At 45.4% G+C, this 18,909-nt stretch overlaps 1 protein-coding gene and 1 non-coding gene across 3 annotated transcripts; both read left to right on the top strand.

Annotated features, from left to right (window-relative positions):
* Window positions 1-232: 232 nt before the first annotated feature.
* Window positions 233-17,794, top strand: Wbp11 (WW domain binding protein 11). 2 transcript variants are annotated; one of them, XM_004664438.2, is made up of 12 exons: window positions 233-387; window positions 3,463-3,567; window positions 4,222-4,253; window positions 5,176-5,269; window positions 7,643-7,839; window positions 9,078-9,211; window positions 9,420-9,619; window positions 10,601-10,789; window positions 11,666-11,764; window positions 12,167-12,460; window positions 15,606-15,788; window positions 16,878-17,794. In XM_004664438.2, exons 2-12 carry the CDS (start codon window positions 3,504-3,506, stop codon window positions 17,309-17,311), a joined length of 1,920 nt encoding a protein of 639 aa, XP_004664495.2. In that variant the 5' UTR covers window positions 233-387; window positions 3,463-3,503; the 3' UTR covers window positions 17,312-17,794. The 2 variants fall into 2 exon arrangements, with proteins under 2 accessions (XP_004664495.2, XP_044995468.1); XM_045139533.1 differs by having other exon boundaries at window positions 237-379.
* Window positions 10,371-10,472, top strand: LOC123456453. The gene has a single exon (XR_006634550.1). It is a non-coding gene; the product is annotated as a small nucleolar RNA U13 (small nucleolar RNA).
* Window positions 17,795-18,909: the final 1,115 nt, after the last annotated feature.

Raw genomic sequence — 18,909 nt, 5'->3', positions numbered from 1 at the left:
GGTCAGGCAAGACAATCAGCCAATCACATGTCAGCCTTAGCTCTCCTTATTTCTATTGGGCTACGTGGGTGCCAATCCACGGTATGAGGGCGGCCCCTTAGAGGACATCCAACCAATTGGGAGTTGCATTAGAGCGGAAGCGACTCTGGCCCTGTCGATCCAGCGGTGGGGGGAAACTCTATGGTTCCAAGACTCGGCACCGCCGGGCTGGTCGTGCTGCGGGCTTAAGGAAGTGACGTAAGCGCGGCGGAGGGGCGCGAGGTTTCAAGATGGCGGTGCCTGGATGGTTGACCGAGAGGCAGAGGTGAAGGCGTCCCTACCCCCACCGCGGAGGAAAGAGGCCGGTAGCCTCGCGCTCGCCGTCCCCGGGAGCCCAGCGGTCCGTGAGTGCGTACGACTTCCCTGGGCGTGCCAGGCCGCTTTGCCCCGCTCTTCTTCCTCTCCGCGCTTGAGCTCTCCCGGGTAGCGGACTAGCGGGGGTGGGTTCCTAGACCGGGCCGGGCCTGGCCACCGACGGGCGGGTCCGCTGCGCACTCGACGCCGCGGCTTCGTGCGGCCTACTACTGCGGTGGACGTCCTGGACGTCGAGTCCGTGTCAACCGTCGCTATGGTTTCGGCAGTTACTGCGGCTGCGCGGCCTGGGGAGGGAGAGGGGCTGACCTGGATGGACCCCATCCCCATGAAATCCCATGGGATATTTTGAATCCTCCTACGACTTCATTTATTCATTCATTCATTCACTTATTTGTTTTATTGGTTGATTGGCCTGATCGTTCCCGGAGGTCGCCGCCTTTCGGTTGAGAACAGGAGAGAGAACAGTTGTTTGTAATCTTAAAAGACACCATTAAAAAAAAAAAAAATTCTGTGACTTGTAGCTCTTCTATTTCCCATGTGAGAGATCGAAACACAAGCCTGGCTGGGGATATTTGGGAAAGAAACACACACTAAAGATAACGATCAGAAATATAAAAGCTTGGACTGGAGAGATTATGGCTCAGTGGTTAAGGCTGCTTGCTGTGCCTAACGGCCTGGGTTCGATTCCCCAGTACCCACCCAAAATCCGATGCACAAAGTGGTGCATGTGATCTGGAGTTGGTTTGTAGTGGCAAGAGGCCCTGGCACGCCCATATTCGCTGGTATATTCATATTCTCATTCATTCATTCTCTCTATCTATCTATGTGTGTGTGTGTGTGTATCCTTGCAAGCAAACACATAATAAAAAATACACTTGTTTTGTGCTCTTTTGTTCGTTCTCTCCACTTAATATTTTCTACTGTTTACCTCTCAGTCCCCACCGTTTTTTTTTTTTTTTGAGAATGAATGACTTTGGGTAGTAAAACAATCACCACTGGAATGGCTCTGAAAAATCTAGCAGGTCGCAAGATAGTTACACACAGTGAAAGAGGCACAGCTATAAAACAAGGCCTGTTAAAACCTTCACAGATCTCCCGCTCAGCCTTTCATTCAGAAAACAGGTACTAGGTACATTGTAAGGGACAGTGGGCTGGCCTGTACCAAGAGTACCACCAGCAACCAAGTGCCTACTTTGAAAATTGTTCTTGGAAAGACTAGGCTTCAAAAAACGTTAGCATTCATTCATTTGGAGTGAAGCAGGAAGAAATGATACTGGTAAAAGTTGGACCCTGAAGATATCTTTCCACAAATGGGCAAACACTGTTAACATGCTATTTTTGTTGGCCTTAAAATATAAATCAGGCCAGATGTGGCGGTGCATGCTTTCAGTCCCAACACTGGGGTAGCAGAGATAGCAGGGTCACTGTGAGTTTGAGGCCATCCTGGAACTTCAGAGTGAGCTACATTTCATCCTGGCCTAGAGCTAGACCCTACCTCAAAAGAACTTGCATCTGTATCAAGAGTCAAGCAAGTACTAGTGAGAAAAATACACTTTTTTTTGTTTTGTTTTGTTTTTTCGAGGTAGGGTCTCACTCTAGTCCAGGCTGACCTGGAATTAACTCTGTAGTCTCGGGGTGGCCTTGAACTCACGGTGATCCTCCTACCCCTGCCTCCCGAGTGCTGGGATTAAAGGCGTGCACCACCACGCCCGGCATAAAAATACACATCTTAATACTGAAGTTTAAGGAGTTCTATTAGTACACTTACTTTGAATGTTTCATTTTTATGTTTTAAGCTCATGAATTTTTAAAATATTTATTTATTTTGCAAGAAGGCAGATAGAGGACGCACTAGGCCTCTTGCCCCTGCAAAGGAATTCCAGGTGTCAGCACCACTGTGTGTATCTGGCTTTATGTGGATACTGGGGAGTTGAACCCAGGCCATTGGGCTTTCAAGTGAGTGCCTTTAAAAAAAAAATTATTTTTATTTATTTAAGAGCAACAGAGAGAGAGAAAATGGGTGCTCCAGGGCCTCCAGCCACTGTAAACGAACTGCAGACACATGTGTCCCCTTGTGCATTTGGCTTACGTGTGTCCTGGGGAATCGAGCCGGGAACCGGGGTCCTTAGGCTTCACAGGCAAGTGCTTAACCGCTAAGCCATCTTGCCAGCCCCTCAAGCAAACACCTTTAACTACTGAACCATTTCTCCAGCCTAAGCTTATGAAATTCGTCTGATTTAGATTTAAATCTTAAATCTATTTAATTACTTTTTACTGCTCATACAGTGCCGGGCTTGTGCAGCATTCATGGCAGAGGAGATGTATTTGCCCTTGAGCCTTGATTGGTCGTCTCAAATCCCTTTAAAAAAATAATAAAAGACTATTTATTTGAGAGAGAGAGGAGGCAGAGGGAGGGAAAGAGGATGGGCATGTCTGGGCCTCCAGCTACTGCAAATGAACCCCAGACACATGTGCCCTTTTGTGCATCTGACTTACATAGGACCTGCGGATTCAAACTGAGGTCCTTTGGCTTTGCAGGCACGCCTTAACCACTAAAACATAACTCCAGCCCCTTAAATCCCTTTTTATTCTTTCATCCTTGGTGTCAGTAAAAGGAGGATTTAGAAAAAGGACTAATGGCTGCTCATACTCAGGTTTGTGTCTCACTATTTGGACATTTTTCTAGTTGCTTCTTATGTTTTGATTTACGGGGAGTATATAGGCCAGGCTGCCCTCAAATCAGTATATAGGTAAGACTGGCCTTGTACCCTTGATCCTCCTGCCTCCACCTCCCAAGTGGTCACAAACATGCATTACAACCATACGTGGCTCCTGGTTCATTCATTTGATGGTCTAAAATTCATAAGGAAAGTGTTAAATTGATGAATTAATGATAAAATGATCTATACACTTTTTAAAATCCAATAGAGATCTTATTTTTTGTGGTCAAGTTGTGTTTCTTGAGTTCTAAAGGTCAACACTAAGGAAAGAACGAGGCTTCATAAAGGTAATAATAAAAGGGAGATTTCTTTCCATAATTCAGTAGGAGCTCTGAAAAGGAGAAATATGGTATACGCAAGACAAACAAGCTGTTTCTTTTTATTTCAGATTTTTTTTTAAAGAATAAGTAAACCACACAGACTGTCACCATGGGACGAAGATCAACATCATCCACCAAGAGTGGAAAATTCATGAACCCCACAGACCAAGCTCGTGAGTGTCCCTTAGTGTGTAGTGATTAAAAGTCGCACATAACCTATTTAATTGTAGCTTAATTACACAGCCAGCAGTGGTAGGAGTAATGTGTATAGTTACGTAGTGAGTGTTCTTATGGGTACATGATGAGAATGCTAAGAATGTCAATAAATTACTACCCATATTTCATCTCTCAAATTTGATTGGCTTACACTTTTATTTTGTGTTGAAATTTTAAGCAAAGGTTTTTAAGCACTTTGTTTAGTGTTTGGGAGTATTTTTCCTTGAGATTCAGTTAGTTCTTTTTGTTTTGGGTTTTGTTTTTTGTGTTAGGGTCTCACTCCAGCTCAGGCTGATATAGAATTCACTATGTAGTCTCAGAGTGGCCTTGATCTCATGGCGATCCTTCTACCCCTGCCTCCCAAGTGCTGGGATTAAAGACATGTGCCACCACGCCTGGCTGATACTAAGTTAGTTCTATGAAAACAAAAATGTCTTGACATTTTAGATTGTGATGATTAGATGCTATTGTCATTTGTGGGTAAAAGTCAAGGTTGCTGCTAGACATCATGTGGTACGAAGGATAACGTCACAATAAAATGGTGTGTGTACTAACCTAGAGGAAATATTAAGAGTTGAAAGTGGTATCATGTCCTCTTCTATCCATTATAGGGAAGGAAGCTCGGAAGAGAGAATTGAAGAAGGTATGAATTCAGAAGCATTCTGTGTGTTGTTTGAGATTTGTGAATTTCATAATAACATTTCCAGTTATTTGCCAGAAAAAGATGCTTCATGCTTCTTTTACAATTTATGAAGCCCAAATTTTCTGTATTTAAAAAGTGAAGTAACTTTGCAGATTTAGTGTATGATAGGTTATGAATGACATTATTTGCTCTCCTTTTAAGTTAAAAAAAATATATTGTTTTCCTACTTAACAAAATGTAACTGCTTTGTTAGAAGCTACTGAAGGCGGTAAACGCAGTACCGAGACCACCCTGGGCCGTGGTTAGTTAGCTGTCGCATTTATGGCCAAGGGCTCAGAGGGTCAGACTTTTGGTTTGGCATTTGAAACACATTGGGAGGACTCTTATTTTAAACAATTTTTTTCTTGTTTGTTTGGCTTTGAGTCTTGCAAATCTTTGGCACTCCTTGGCATAATAATTGTTAAATTTACAGCCTTTTGGGACTGTGTTGTTGTTTTGGGTGTTGGTTTTTGTTTTTCTTTCTTTCTTTTTTTTTTCTTTTTTTTGAGAGGCAGGGTCTCACACTAGTGTGGGTCAGCCTGAGCCTCACTGTATAGCCCAGATTGGCCACAAACTCAGTGATCCTCTGACCTCAGCCTCCCAAGTGCTAAGACTATAGGTGTGAGCTGCCACACTGAGCCTGGGTTTTTCTGTTAAAGTAGTTGATAAAGATCTCAGTGGATTGAAAAAAGTACTTTTTCAGAAAGCACATCTTTTTTTTCTCCCAAGTCAAACACAGCAAAAAATTACCTAGCTGTTTCTTGGGGTTTTAACGAGTAATTAGAAACCCAGGGGTCAATATTCTATTTAAATCAATTCTTGAAGGTAATTGAAAAATAAAAGTTCATGACAGCCAGCTTAACATTCCCTTTTGTTTTCTAAGAACAAAAAACAACGCATGATGGTACGAGCTGCAGTTTTGAAGATGAAGGATCCCAAGCAGATTATCCGGGACATGGAGAAGCTGGACGAGATGGGTAAGAATCTCATAGCAGCTCTGATAGTCTCATCCGCACAGAAACAAGCAGCATGGTGTAAGGAAAACAGCAGCCTGATGGTCAGGTTTGACTTCGGTGCTCTGTGAACAAAGAGAGAGACAAGGGTCCACTGCAAATGGAGATACCTGTCCCAGAAGAGGGAGGCCAATACCTGGTTTGAGATAGTTCTGGCCCAGGCTGACTTGGAATTCACTGTGCAGTCTCAGGCTGGCCTCAAACTCACACCCTTCCTCCTGCCTCTGCCTCTCCAGTGCTGGGATTAAAGGTGTATGCCACCATGCCTGGATAATAAGTAAAATATTTTTTTAAAAAAGAAAAATAAAATATATGCATGTATACATATATGTAATTTTTACTTGAGAGAGAGAAAAAGAGACAGGCAGAGACAGTATGGGCGTGGCAGGGCCTCCTGCCACTGCAAATGAACCCCAAATGCATGTGCACTTTGTGCATTTGGGTTTACATGCATACTAGGGAATGGAACCCAGGCCACAGGTTTTGCAAGCAAGCACCTTTAACCACTAAACCTCTCTAGCCCCATTCTACGGTTATTAATCACTAGGAGTAATAAGATAACACACTTGGACTTGAATAAATTCAACAGGTTAGTAAGATTTAGGAAAGAAAATTCAACTTACTACTCTTCCAAGACTACAAAGATGAGCTGGGTGTGGTGGCGTGTCTTTAACCCCAGCACTTTAGAGGCAGAGGTAGGATTACTGTGAGTTGGAGGCCATCCTGCGACTACAGAGTGAGATTCAGGTCAGCGTAGACTAGAGTGAGACCCTACCTTGAAAAAAACTAAAGAGAAAGAAAGAAAAAGGAAAAGGAGATGAAAATCCTGTTCATCAAGGCCTTACTTAGAATTATAAAAATACATTGCATTGGCAGAGTATGGTGGTACATGCCTTTAATCCTGGGAGGCTGGAGTAAGACTGTCACCATGAGTCCAAGGCCCACCTGGACTGGAGTGAATTCCATGTCAGCCTGGACTAGAGTGAGGGCCTGCCTCAAAATAATAATACTTGTTGGCTCCCATAATGATTCTGTAGGAAGCTGCTCACGTGAGCAAATCCAGGTGTCATCACTAGGACTGTCTGCTCTGATCTCTGTTGGCTTCATTTGGCATAAAGCTGAAGGACTCCCTGGGATGGGGTGTGGACTCCAGGCGTAACTGGCGGTTGGGAGACAAGGCCGTGGACGACAGCAGATGCTTGCCATCGCCAGAAGAAAAGTGGGAAAGCTGCTGTCTTCAAATAAATGTCTAGTCTCCCCGGAAGACCTTATCCCAGTGGGTCATGTGCCAGCTATTTTCTTGAGTCCATTCTAAAATGCACTGGCGAGGCTATGATTGACAAGGCAGGTTGAGGGTCTTGTGTTATCTCCTCTTGGAGCAGAGGGCTTAAAATTGATTTTTATGAGAAAGAAATTAAAGTTAATGAGGTGACATTCTGCAAAATGAAAGTAAAATCAACAGACATCTAGAACATGGTGAAATTTTAGGCTAAGGATATAGTTCAATGGTAGAACGTGGGTTAAGCATGTCCAAGACCCTGGGTTCAGTTCCCAGTACCAAACAATACATTTAAAGGAATATGTTTTTTGAGAGAAGGGAAGAGAGAGAATGGGTGTGCCAGGGCTTCCAGCCACTGCAAAAGAACGCCACCTTGTGTATCTGGCTTACATGGGTACTGGGAATTGAACCGAGGTCCTTTGACTTTGCAGGCAAACACCTTAACTGCTAAGCCATCTCTCCAGCCCAGGAATAGCTTTTAATAAATTCTCTATTGAGGGGCTGGAGAGATGGCTTAGCGGTTAAGCGCTTGCCTGTGAAGCCTAAGGACCCCGGTTCGAGGCTCAATTCCCCAGGACCCACATTAGCCAGATGCACAAGGGGGCGCATGCATCTGGAGTTTGTTTGCAGTGGCTGGAAGCCCTGGTGTGCCCATTCTCTGTCTCCCTCTCTCCCTCCCTCTTTTCCTCCCTCTTTGTCTTTGTTGCTTTCAAAAGAAATAAATAAAAATAAACAAAAAAAAATTTAAAAAATAAACTCTATTGAGCCAGGCATGGTGGTTTATGCCTTTAATCCCAGTACTTGGAGGCAAAGGTAGGAGGATTGCCATGAGTTCAAGGGTCACCCTGAGACTACATAGTTAAATTCTAGGTCAGCCTGGGCTAGAGTGAGGCCCTACCTCGAGAAACCAAAACAAACAAACAAAATTCTCTTCTGAATAAAATTTGAAAGATTACGGCTTATGGGTCTAATGTTTATGACTTGAGTTGTGCGTAATCTGTTGTTAGTGCCAGCGTGGTAGTGTTGGTTTATGCTGCTTCAATCTGCTTTCTCTCCAGAGTTTAACCCTGTGCAGCAGCCACAACTAAACGAGAAAGTACTGAAAGACAAGCGTAAAAAGTTGCGTGAAACCTTCGAGCGCATTCTGCGGCTTTATGAAAAAGAAAACCCAGATGTTTACAAAGAGCTGCGGAAGCTGGAAGTGGAGTATGAGCAGAAGAGGGCGCAGCTCAGCCAGTACTTCGATGCTGTCAAGGTGACCGCAGAGTGACCGCGGGTCTCCTGGGCAGGGGTGTAGAAGGCTCTGCCGAGCCCTTCAGAGCTCACAGGGAGAGCCAGGAGCAGGGGCTCGCAGCTGTAATCCCAGCATTCAGAAAGCCAACCTGGACTACATAATTCCAGGTCACTTTGGGCTGAATTGAGACCCTGCCTCCAAAAGACAAAAAAGTTAACTGGGAGAATTATTTGCTATAAATCTCCTCTGGCAGTTTCTTATAAAAGTGAAACATGGGCTGGAGAGATGGCTTAGCGGTTAAGCGCTTGCCTGTGAAGCCTAAGGACCCCACGTAAGCCAGATGCACAAGGTGGCACATCTATCTGGAGTTTGTTTGCAGTGGCTGGAGACCCTGGTGTACCCATTTTCTCTCTCTCTCTGCCTCTTTCTCTGTTGCTCTCAAAGAAAAGAAAAGAAACATAACTTTTTGTTTCTGAAATGCTAATATTCTGTATTCACATAAGAAAAATAAATCTTAAAATTAGTCTACCAATGTAACAATGGCCAAAACTGGAAATAGCCCAAGTGTCTACTAATAGATTCAGGGACAGTCAGACTAACATGTTCTTAACAAAGAATACTTACCCACTCTGCCAAAATTCAAAAATGCCAGAAAGGCCAAAGAATTTTCAAGCCTAAGCGCTACCACTGGGAATGTACTGTTTGTTGAAGTATTGATGTAGGGTAGTCTGGTTTCTCGACTAAGCAGTGAATTTCTCTGAGCAGAAGCCATGTCCATAAAGAATCAGATAAATATAAGAGGAATTTGTTTTAAATTGAATTTTGGTGCCTTTGGAGGAAGTAATTAAGACTTCTTTCTTCTTTCTTGACTTGCGGCTTCCAGTTCATACTTTTTCTTATTGAGTGTTAGTTGGAAAGCAAATTTGGGTATGAAAAACTGATGTGAGGGCTGGAGAGATGGCTTAGTGGTTAAGCGCTTGCCTGTAAAGCCTAAGGACCCCAGTTCAAGGCTCGGTTCCCCAGGTCCCACATTAGCCAGATGCACAAGGGGGCGCACGCGTCTGGAGTTCGTTTGCGGAGGCTGAAAGCCCTGGCGTGCCCATTCTCTCTCTCTCCCTCTATCTGTCTTTCTCTCTGTGTCTGTCGCTCTCAAATAAATTAATTAATTAATTAAAAAAAAAAACTGATGTGAGATGTTTAGGGTTGAGTTTGGATGGCTTTGTCAGCACACTGTGGAAGCTTCTTTCTGTCTGTTCCAGAATGCTCAGCATGTGGAAGTGGAGAGTATTCCTTTGCCAGATATGCCGCATGCTCCTTCCAACATCTTGATCCAGGACATTCCACTTCCTGGCGCCCAGCCACCCTCCATCTTAAAGAAGACCTCCGCATATGGGTAAGGAAGTAGTATCCTAATCAGAGCTTTTTGCCTGTGAGGTGCTATTATTAATATAGTGCAGTGAGAACTGTAAGGTGATGGTGTTAGCAGTGAGTCATTTGATTAAATGTAAAGTAGGAAGTCCCTTGAAAATTGTGTATAGACAGTAGTAAACCTTCTCACTGCCATTGTATGACAATATAACAAGGTCACACTCCCTTTGCAGACCTCCATCTCGAGCAGTTTCTATCCTTCCTCTTCTCGGACATGGTGTTCCACGTTTGCCCCCTGGCAGAAAGCCCCCTGGCCCTCCACCTGGGCCCCCGCCGCCCCAGGTCCTGCAGATGTATGGCCGCAAAGTGGGCTTTGCCCTAGACCTTCCCCCTCGCCGGCGCGATGAAGACGCGTTGTATAGTCCTGAGCTTGGTAAGTAAGAGCGATGCTGCCTGTGCTTTCCTGACCTTGCCATCATTGCTTTTCTATGTAAAATACTTATTTGCAAGCAGAGAGATAGAGCACAGACAGAGACAATGGGTGCTCCATGGCCTCCATCTGCTGCAAACGAACTCCAGATGCATGATCCACTGTGCATCTAGCTTACGTGGGTACTGGGGAATAGAACCCTGGTCTCTAGGCTTTGTGGACAAGTGCCTTAGCTGCTGAGCCGGCTCTCCAGCCCCCACTCTTGTTTTTTTATTGGTCAAATTTAACATGTAGCTTATCCCCATCACAACTTAGTACAAAAGTGAGGATACCTTGTACCTACTGCCCAGGACACAGAAGAGAATTCATGGGATCTCTTGGGGCTCACCAGGCCATCATGAGGACACGAAAGTAGCGTAGGCACTGGTGGGGAAGAGGAAGGCATCAGTGGGAAAGGGAAGTTCACAGAGAGGGTATGAATTGTTAAACATGAATAAAAGTTTCATAAACCCACTGTGCATGATTAATACATGCTGGTAGAAACATTTTTTAGAAGTGCATCTTACATGAGGATGTGTGGAAATGTGTGTCTGAGAATCCTTTTAAGACCTGGGTTCCTGCTGCTTTTCAGCTTTATTGCCATTACACTAGACTCAACATTGTATAATGTCACTGCTTGTGGATATGTAAACAGAATTGTTTCTAAATTAAAGAAATCATTACCTAAAGGAAGCATTCCAAACCTGCCACCCAGCTCCTTTGATGGGTTCATAAGCCTGATGACTGGGTCTCCATGACCTCGCATGCAGTTTGCTTCCCAGCAGCCTTGTGACATCAGCACGCTGTTCGTCTGAAGTGGAAGGTCCTGTGCTGGTGCATAAGTAGCTGACGTGATGTGCGGAGCTTTGTTGACGCAGGTCCTGTGTTAACTGGCGTCGTTGTCCGTGTGTCTGGTCTCTGCTGCTCCTTGCTCTCCCTCTGCAGCTCAGCGGGGCCATGATGACGATGTCTCCAGCACCAGTGACGATGACGGCTACCCTGAGGACATGGATCACGATAAGCGTGACGACAGCACGGACGACAGCGACACGGACAGGTCCGAAGGAGAAAGTGACGGGGACGACTTCGCGCACCGCGACGACAGTGAGCGAGACAACCCTGAGGAGAAGAAGGGTACGTGCGGGCCGCGCCCGGGCAGAGGAGCGCGAGCCCGGGAGGTCTGCAGTGAGGGGCATCGCCTGTCACCTTTTCTCCTCTCAGTGTCTGGAAAGCTCGTAACATAAACTGTTCAGCTAATAGTCATTGCTTATGCCATATGTCGGCTGTTTTTGTGGGTGGCAAGATGACATAGCCCGGTGTGGTGCACGCCTTTAATCCTGGCACCTGGGAGGCAGAAATAGGCGGATTAGTGTGAGTTCCAGGTCACCCTGTGTAGAGTGAGACCTTACCCTGGGGGCGGGGCAGGCTACCAGATAAAGTTGACTGAGGCTCCTGACGTGGTGCTGGCGGTAACTGTCAGCGGAGGAGGCCACGCGTCTGCCCAGATGGGTGTTTAGTTTTAGTTTTCTCAAAAATTATTTATGGCCTTTAAGGGAGCAGATCTTTCTTTACTTTTTGTTTTTTTTTTTTTTAAGATAGGGTCTCATGTATCCCACGTCATCCTCGAACTTGCTATGTAGCCAAGTGTGACCCTACATTTCTGATCCTCCTGCCTCTGCCTCCCTGGGCCTAGAGGTTACAGTCATGCACTAGCATGTGTGGTTTTACAGTGCTTGGGGTCGCCCCGGGGCTTTATGTGTGCTGGACAAGCACTCTGCTGAGCTCCATCCCGGCCCCGTGCGATTTCACTTTTACAGTTTTTGAAAAGCCTATTGTATATCTGTGTGTTCAAGTTTATTGGCACAAAGATTGCCAGTAGTATCTTAAAATTGTAAAGTATACACGTTAAGTTTGAAGCGTGAGTATTAAGTGTCTTACGTATGTGGCCGTCGTGACGTCTCACTGAGCTCGTTGCTCTCTCCTCCCCACTCGCCCTCCCTGCACCCTTAGGTCTGAGCGTGCGCTTTGCCGACGTGCCTGCGAAGTGCAGGAAGAAGAAGAACATGAAGGAGCTGACTCCTCTGCAAGCCGTGATGCTTCGAATGGCAGGTGCGGCGGGGCCGAAGGAAGGGTGTCCCCCTCCCCCGCTGTCCTTGTGCCGCTTCCTCCGTGCCTGTTCCCCCTGGGTAGCCAGCGGCAGGAGCAGCAGTGAACTTGTGTTTGACAAAAGTGGTGGTGTGGGCCATCGAGAGGGCTTCCTGGAGTTGAGGCAGAAACCTCCTGCGCTGACTCTCGAATCCAGGTCCGTCTCGTCCTAAAGCCTGCACCGTTGCGGTGCTGGATGAGTGCAGACAGACAGAGTCCCATGCTTGTCCTGCATCCCAGTACTTCATATTCACCATCACAATGGGGACTCGTTGAGTGTGGACTTTGTAAGCATGTTCCTCAGTCATTGCTGTTTTCCAAGCTGTAAAACATGAATCAACTGTGCCTATTTCTCATTTTCTTCAGGTCAGGAAATCCCGGAGGAGGGCCGGGAAGTAGAGGAATTCTCGGAGGATGATGACGACGATGACTCTGATGACTCTGAGGCGGAAAAGCAGTCAGAGAAGCCGCACAAAGACGACGCCCACGCGGAGGGCACCGCCTCCGCCGCGGCCCAGCAGCAGGCTCCTCCGCAGTCGGCTCCTCCTCCTCAGATCCAAGCACCTCCCATGCCAGGACCACCTCCTCTCGGGCCGCCCCCTGCTCCTCCTCTGCGGCCTCCTGGACCACCTACGGGCCTTCCTCCTGGGCCGCCTCCAGGTAAGCTTTGCCAGGATGGGAATACTTCCTTACTTTATTTATTTATTTATTTTTTTAAATTTTTATTAACATTTTTCATGATTACAAAATATATCCCATGGTAATTCCTTCCCTCCCCACCCCCACACTTTCCCGTTTGAAATTCCATTCTCCATCATATTACCTCCCCATTACAATCATTGTAATTACATATATACAATATCAACCCATTAAGTATCCTCCTCCCTTCCTTTCTCCACCCTATATGTCTCCTTTTCAACTTACTGGCCTCTGCTACTAAGTATTTTCATTCTCACGCAGAAGCCCAGTCATCTGTAGCTAGGATCCCCATATGAGAGAGAACATGTGGCGCTTGGCTTTCTGGGCCTGGGTTACCTGACTTAGTATAATACTTTCCAGGTCCATCCATTTTTCTGCAAATTTCATAACTTCATTTTTCTTTACCGCTGAGTAGAACTCCATTGTATAAATGTACCACATCTTCATTATCCACTCATCTGTTGAGGGACATCTAGGCTGGTTCCATTTCCCAGCTATTATAAATTGAGCAGCAGTAAACATGGTTGAGCATGTACTTCTAAGGAAATGAGATGAGTCCTTTGGATATATGCCTAGGAGCGCTATAGCTGGGTCATATGGTAGATCAATCTCTAGCTGTTTTAGGAACCTCCACACTGTTTTCCACAATGGCTGGACCAGATTGCATTCCCACCAGCAGTGCAGAAGGGTTCCTTTTTTTCCACATCCCCACCAACATTTATGATCATTTGTTTTCATGATGGTGGCCAATCTGACAGGAGTGAGATGGAATCTCAATGTAGTTTTAATCTGCATTTCCCTGATGACTAGTGACGTAGAACATTTTTTTAGATGCTTATATGCCATTCGTATTTCTTCCTTTGAGAACTCTGTATTTAGCTCCATAGCCCATTTTTTGATTGGCTTGTTTGATTCCTTATTATTTAACTTTTTGAGTTCTTTGTATATCCTAGATATTAATCCTCTATCAGATATATAGCTGGCGAAGATTTTTTCCCATTCTGTAGGTTGCCTCTTTGCTTTTTTCACTGTGTCCTTTGCGGTGCAAAATCTTTGTAATTTCATTAGGTCCCAGTGGTTAATCTGTGGTTTTGTTGCCTGAGCAATTGGGGTTGTATTCAGAAAGTCTTTGCCAAGACCAATATGTTGAAGGGTTTCTCCTACTTTTTCCTCTAGCAGTTTCAAAGTTTCCGGTCTGATGTTAAGGTCTTTAATCCATTTGGACTTAATTCTTGTGCATGGCGAGAGAGAAGAATCTATTTTCATCCTTCTGCAGATATTTATCCAGTTTTCAAAACACCATTTGCTGAAGAGGCTGTCTCTTCTCCAATGAGTATTTTTGGCATTTTTATCGAATATCAGGTGGCTATAGCTATTTGGGCTTACATCTGGGTCCTCTATTCTGTTCCACTGATCTACATGTCTGTTTTTGTGCCAGTACCATGCTGTTTTTGTTACTGTGGCTCTGTAGTATAGGTTAAAATCAGGTATGGTGATACCACCAGCCTCTTTTTTGTTGCTCAGTATTAGTTTAGATATTCGAGGTTTTTTGTGATTCCAAATGAATTTTTGGATTGTTTTTTTCTATTTCCATGAAGAAAGCCTTTGGAATTTTGATAGGGATTGCATTAAATGTGTAGATTGCTTTAGGTAAGATTGCCATTTTCACGATATTGATTCTTCCAATCCAGGAACAAGGGATGTTTCTCCACTTTCTAGTGTCTTCTGCAATTTCTCGCTTGAGTGTTTTAAAGTTCTCATTGTATAGATTCTTTACTTCCTTGGTTAGGTTTATTCCAAGGTATTTTATTTTTTTTGATGCAATTGTGAATTACTTCCTTACTTTAAATGAGGCCTGAGTGGAATGGCTCCCAAAGTCATGCATCATTCATACTGGTGTTTTCTTGTTTCCATCTAAAGGATTCTCTGTCATCAGGATTCTCAAAAGGTGAATGAGACCCCTTCCATGCCAAAAGTATTGTTTGTAACTCATAGTTCTGACAGATACCTGCTTTTGTTGCAGTCTTTTTCACGATCTTTATTTCTGATTATATCAGATAGAAGAAACAAGAACATCATTGTTTTCTGTATGTGTGCATTACGCACGCACAAGGTTGTATGTGCACATGCAGATGAGAGTGCCTTGAGTGTCATCCTTGGGAACACCATTCACCTCTTTTGAGACCGGGTCCCTTGTTGGTCTGGGTCTAACTAACTGGACTAGATCGGCCAGTGAGTCCCAAGCGTCCTTCCATCTCCACCTTCCCAGTGCTGAAATTCAAGGCTTGTGACACCATGTCTGCAGTCACCCCGCTGGCCCTCCTTAGTATTTGTAATATAAGTACAGCTGGGACTGAGGCAGGAATTGTTGCATGTCAGAGTGAGCATTACGAGAGACAAGCCAGTCTGGCCAATGCCAGCTTAAAGCTTAGGTGCAAAACTTCTGGGCCACCTAGACTGTGTCCCTTGTTCTGTGGTCTTTTCCTTTCACTAGAGCTTGGGTTCAGAGCTAAGGTACACTTTGTGATCTGCTTAGTGGTCTTTGTTGGACTCTTAATTGAGCATTGGGCAGCCTGTTTCTATTCCTTTTTGACATGTCCCTGGGGCTCTAGTGGTTAGGAATCGATGCTCTCCTTCCATCTTGAGCTTAGTGCTGGAACTGTGTAAGCCACCTGGGCCAGGTGTGCTGGCGCATGCCTTTAATCCCAGCACTGTGAGGCAGAGGTAGGAGCCCTGTGAGTAAAAGGCAGCCTGGGACTACAGAGTGAGATCCAGGTCAAAGAACCTGGACTACAGTGAGACCCTACCTTGGAAAGCAAAAAACAGAAAGAGAGAAAGGCGGGCGGGGGGGGCGGGGGAGGATGGGGGGTGCTGGGAATTGGATAGCTTATTTCCAACCCTAAAGAGCCCTGACTGTGTGTGCTTTTTGTTAGGGCTGAGACACACACAATGATCCATAACAGCTGTAATATCCTTTACCTGGTGCTCAAGTGTTTGTCAAATAAATTCTATTTCTACACATTTCATTTAGCTTTTGTAATTTCTGTATAAAGTGATGTGTGTAATTTACTTATTTCACATTAAGTTACTGTTTTTCTCTTTGCAGGGGCTCCTCCTTTCCTGAGACCACCTGGAATGCCAGGAATCCGAGGGCCCTTGCCAAGACTTTTACCTCCAGGACCCCCACCAGGCCGACCTCCTGGCCCTCCCCCAGGTCCTCCCCCAGGCCTGCCTCCCGGCCCTCCTCCTCGAGGACCCCCACCAAGGCTGCCTCCCCCTGCACCTCCCGGTAAGTCAGCTTCCAGAACAAAAATTACCGTGGTCTTTCCCATGCTCTGTGAGACACATTTCTCATGTCACATTTTTAGTCCAAGAACCTGTTAGAGTTGGTGGAGGCTATAGTGGGTGTTTGCATTTGTGTCTGCTTATCCCTGGAGGCACTTTCCCAGCCGGAGAGCACTTAGAGGCTGGGAATTTCTGCCTTTTACATATAATTGTAATTCTGCCATTTGTTCCATGGATCTGCTGGGGTACTGATGAGTTAAAGCACAGGAGGCTCTTCTCCCCACTCCCCTGCCAGTGAGAGGTCAGGGGGAGGGCTTATAGCTGTGTCTGTAGCAGCAGAGATTTGATGCAGTGTGGCTCTCTATTTTATTTTTATTTGTTTATTTTTTTAATTTTTTGGGTTTTTCGAGGTAGGATCTCACACTAGTCCAGGCTGACCTGGAATTCACACTGTTGTCTCAGGGTGGCCTTGAACTTACAGTGACCCTCCTACCTCTGCCTCCCAAATGCTGGGACTTAAGGCGTGCGCCACCATGCCCGGCTTCAGTGTGGCACTTTATAGTCGATCTTAAAACATAGCTTTTTGGAGAAAATTAAAGTTGTAATTTTTGATAAATGAAGTTTAGGTGTCAGCCATCAGAATGCATTAGTGTGCATTCTAATGACGGTGGATTTTAGTTACAGTCTTCATTCTCTGTCCACTTAGTGGCAGAGTTTAGACTGTACTCCTTGTTGGATCCCTCCAAAGCGGGGAGGAATGAGCACCGGGCGCACAGGGTCAGCCCCTGTCCCGTAGCGCTGTGCTGCTCAGGCCGTCAGCCACGAAGTCCTTGGAACCAGTTCTACCTCTGGTTTGTCAGTTTCACTTTTGGAGGAAAAAAAATAGACTAAAAGTGGATGTAGTTTTTTATACTACAGTGTCTGATAGTATGCCTTACTATCAGACGATGCTCTTGACTCGAGTACCAGTTTAATTTGTATAAAATTGTTAACTTGCTAGAAGACAGTTGTCAACCTGTGTTCAAACATCCATAATAGCCATGAAATGTTACTAGTGCTTGGGTTCATGCTGGCTGTCTGCTGCTTCACCTAGGTATCCCTCCACCGCGCCCTGGCATGATGCGCCCGCCCTTGGTACCTCCACTCGGACCTGCCCCGCCTGGGCTTTTCCCACCAGCTCCCTTGCCAAACCCAGGGGTGTTGAGTGCCCCCCCCAACTTGATTCAGCGACCCAAGGCGGATGACACGAGCGCAGCCACCATTGAGAAGAAAGCCACAGCCACCATCAGTGCCAAGCCGCAGATCACTAATCCCAAGGCAGAGATTACCCGGTTTGTGCCCACTGCACTGAGGGTACGTCGGGAGAATAAAGGGGCCACTGCTGTTCCCCAAAGAAAGTCAGAGGAAGATTCTGCTGTGCCTCTGGCTAAAGCAGCCCCCAAATCTGGGCCCTCTGTTCCTGTCTCAGTACCAACCAAGGACGATGTCTATGAAGCGTTCATGAAAGAGATGGAGGGGCTGCTGTGAGGGACTGTCACTCACCTGAGCGAGCTGCTCCCTGTCCGGTGTTGTGTAACTTCAGTGTGAGGAATCTCCTACAGGTTTGCCCTGGCTTGGAACTTGCTGCACACAGCAGGGTGCCATCCAGGGTAGGTTGGTTATTGAAGCTCTTTGTGAGCACCTGTTCCCTTTGACACCATTTCATCCAGTTGCTTCCCCTTCACTTCCTTGGAAGTTTGTGATCAGGGGAATCTTAGTTACTTATTTGTTTTGACTCATGTGCTGTCGGCACTGGAGTAGAGATTTCTGGAAAGAAGTTTATTTCATCTGACTGCGTTTGGGTTATTTTTAATATTTTCCTGTAAATATTTTGTAATATTTTACTTGTAGTGAAATGGATTGCAATGTCATTTCCTAATACAAAGCAGGATGTGTGGGAAAAAAAATTATTTCCCACTGACCTAAACTTTGTGCTTCATGGGATAAAATAATAAATGTTCTCTCCCAAGACTTCCTGTATCAGCGGTCATGTGTGAACAGGGCGTGTTATAGGCCAGATGTGAAGGAAGCACCTGTTTAAACCTTGGGCTGGGGCTGGATAGATAGCTCACTTGTCTGCAAAGCCTAACGGCCTGGGTTTGGTTTCCCAGTACACATGTAAAGCCAAATGGACAAAGGGCATATGCATTTGGAGTTCACTTGCAAGGCCATGGCAGCAGCAACTTTTTTTCTCCTTGCAAATAAATATATTTTTAAGGAAGAAAAAAAAACTTGGGTTTTAAGAAACTATCATTTCTATCATGAAAACCAGTCTTTATGGAAACATGGTAAAAATCAAGGTTTTTTTTTTGCTGTTTGTTTGTTTTGTTTTTTGAGGTAGGGTTTCACTCTAGCCCAGGCTGACCTGGAATTCACTATGGAGTCTCAGGGTGGCCTCAAAGTCATGGTAGTTCTACCTCTGCCTCCCAAGTGCTGGGATTAAAGGCATGTGCCACCATGCCCAGCTTAAACCAAGTTTCAAAATATAAGAGGTGGCTTAGTAGTTAAAGTGCATGCCTGTGAAGCCTAAGGACCCATGTTTGACTCTGCAGATCCCATATTAACACAGAGATGAGGCAAGTGCAAGGTCGCACATGCCCACTAGGTAGCACAGGCATCTGGAGTTTGGATTGCAGTGACTGAGGCCCTGGCACACCAATTCTCTCTTACCACACACACATGATAAAGGGCTGGGGAGATGGTCCAGTGGTTAAAGGCACTCGCTTGTAAAGCCTTCCAACATGGGATCAGTTCCCCAGTACACAAAGTTCCACGTTTGGTGGCGCACGCCTTTAATCCCAGCACTCAGGAGGCAGTGGTAGAGGGATCACTGAGAGTTCAAGGCTAGCCTGAGACTAGTGAATTCCAGGTCAGCCTGAGCTAGAGTGAGACCCTTACCTTGAAAAAAAAAAACACAAAGTGATGCATGTTTCTGGAGCATGAGAACATGACTCCCATACTCTGTCTCTCAACTGTGTTCACATGTGCATGCAAATACATAAAATGTAAGGGGTCAAGCAGGAAGAATTCTTTTTCTTCAAGAGTCTAATGGCTTTACAGAAATGTGAAGGTTATACAGTCTGAGC

This window comes from Jaculus jaculus, chromosome 22 (genome assembly GCF_020740685.1).
Source record: "Jaculus jaculus isolate mJacJac1 chromosome 22, mJacJac1.mat.Y.cur, whole genome shotgun sequence".
In the NCBI taxonomy this organism is placed as follows: Eukaryota; Metazoa; Chordata; class Mammalia; order Rodentia; family Dipodidae; genus Jaculus; species Jaculus jaculus.
The sequence above is the reverse complement of the archived record's forward strand: the minus strand, read 5'-3'. Positions and strand labels throughout refer to the sequence as shown.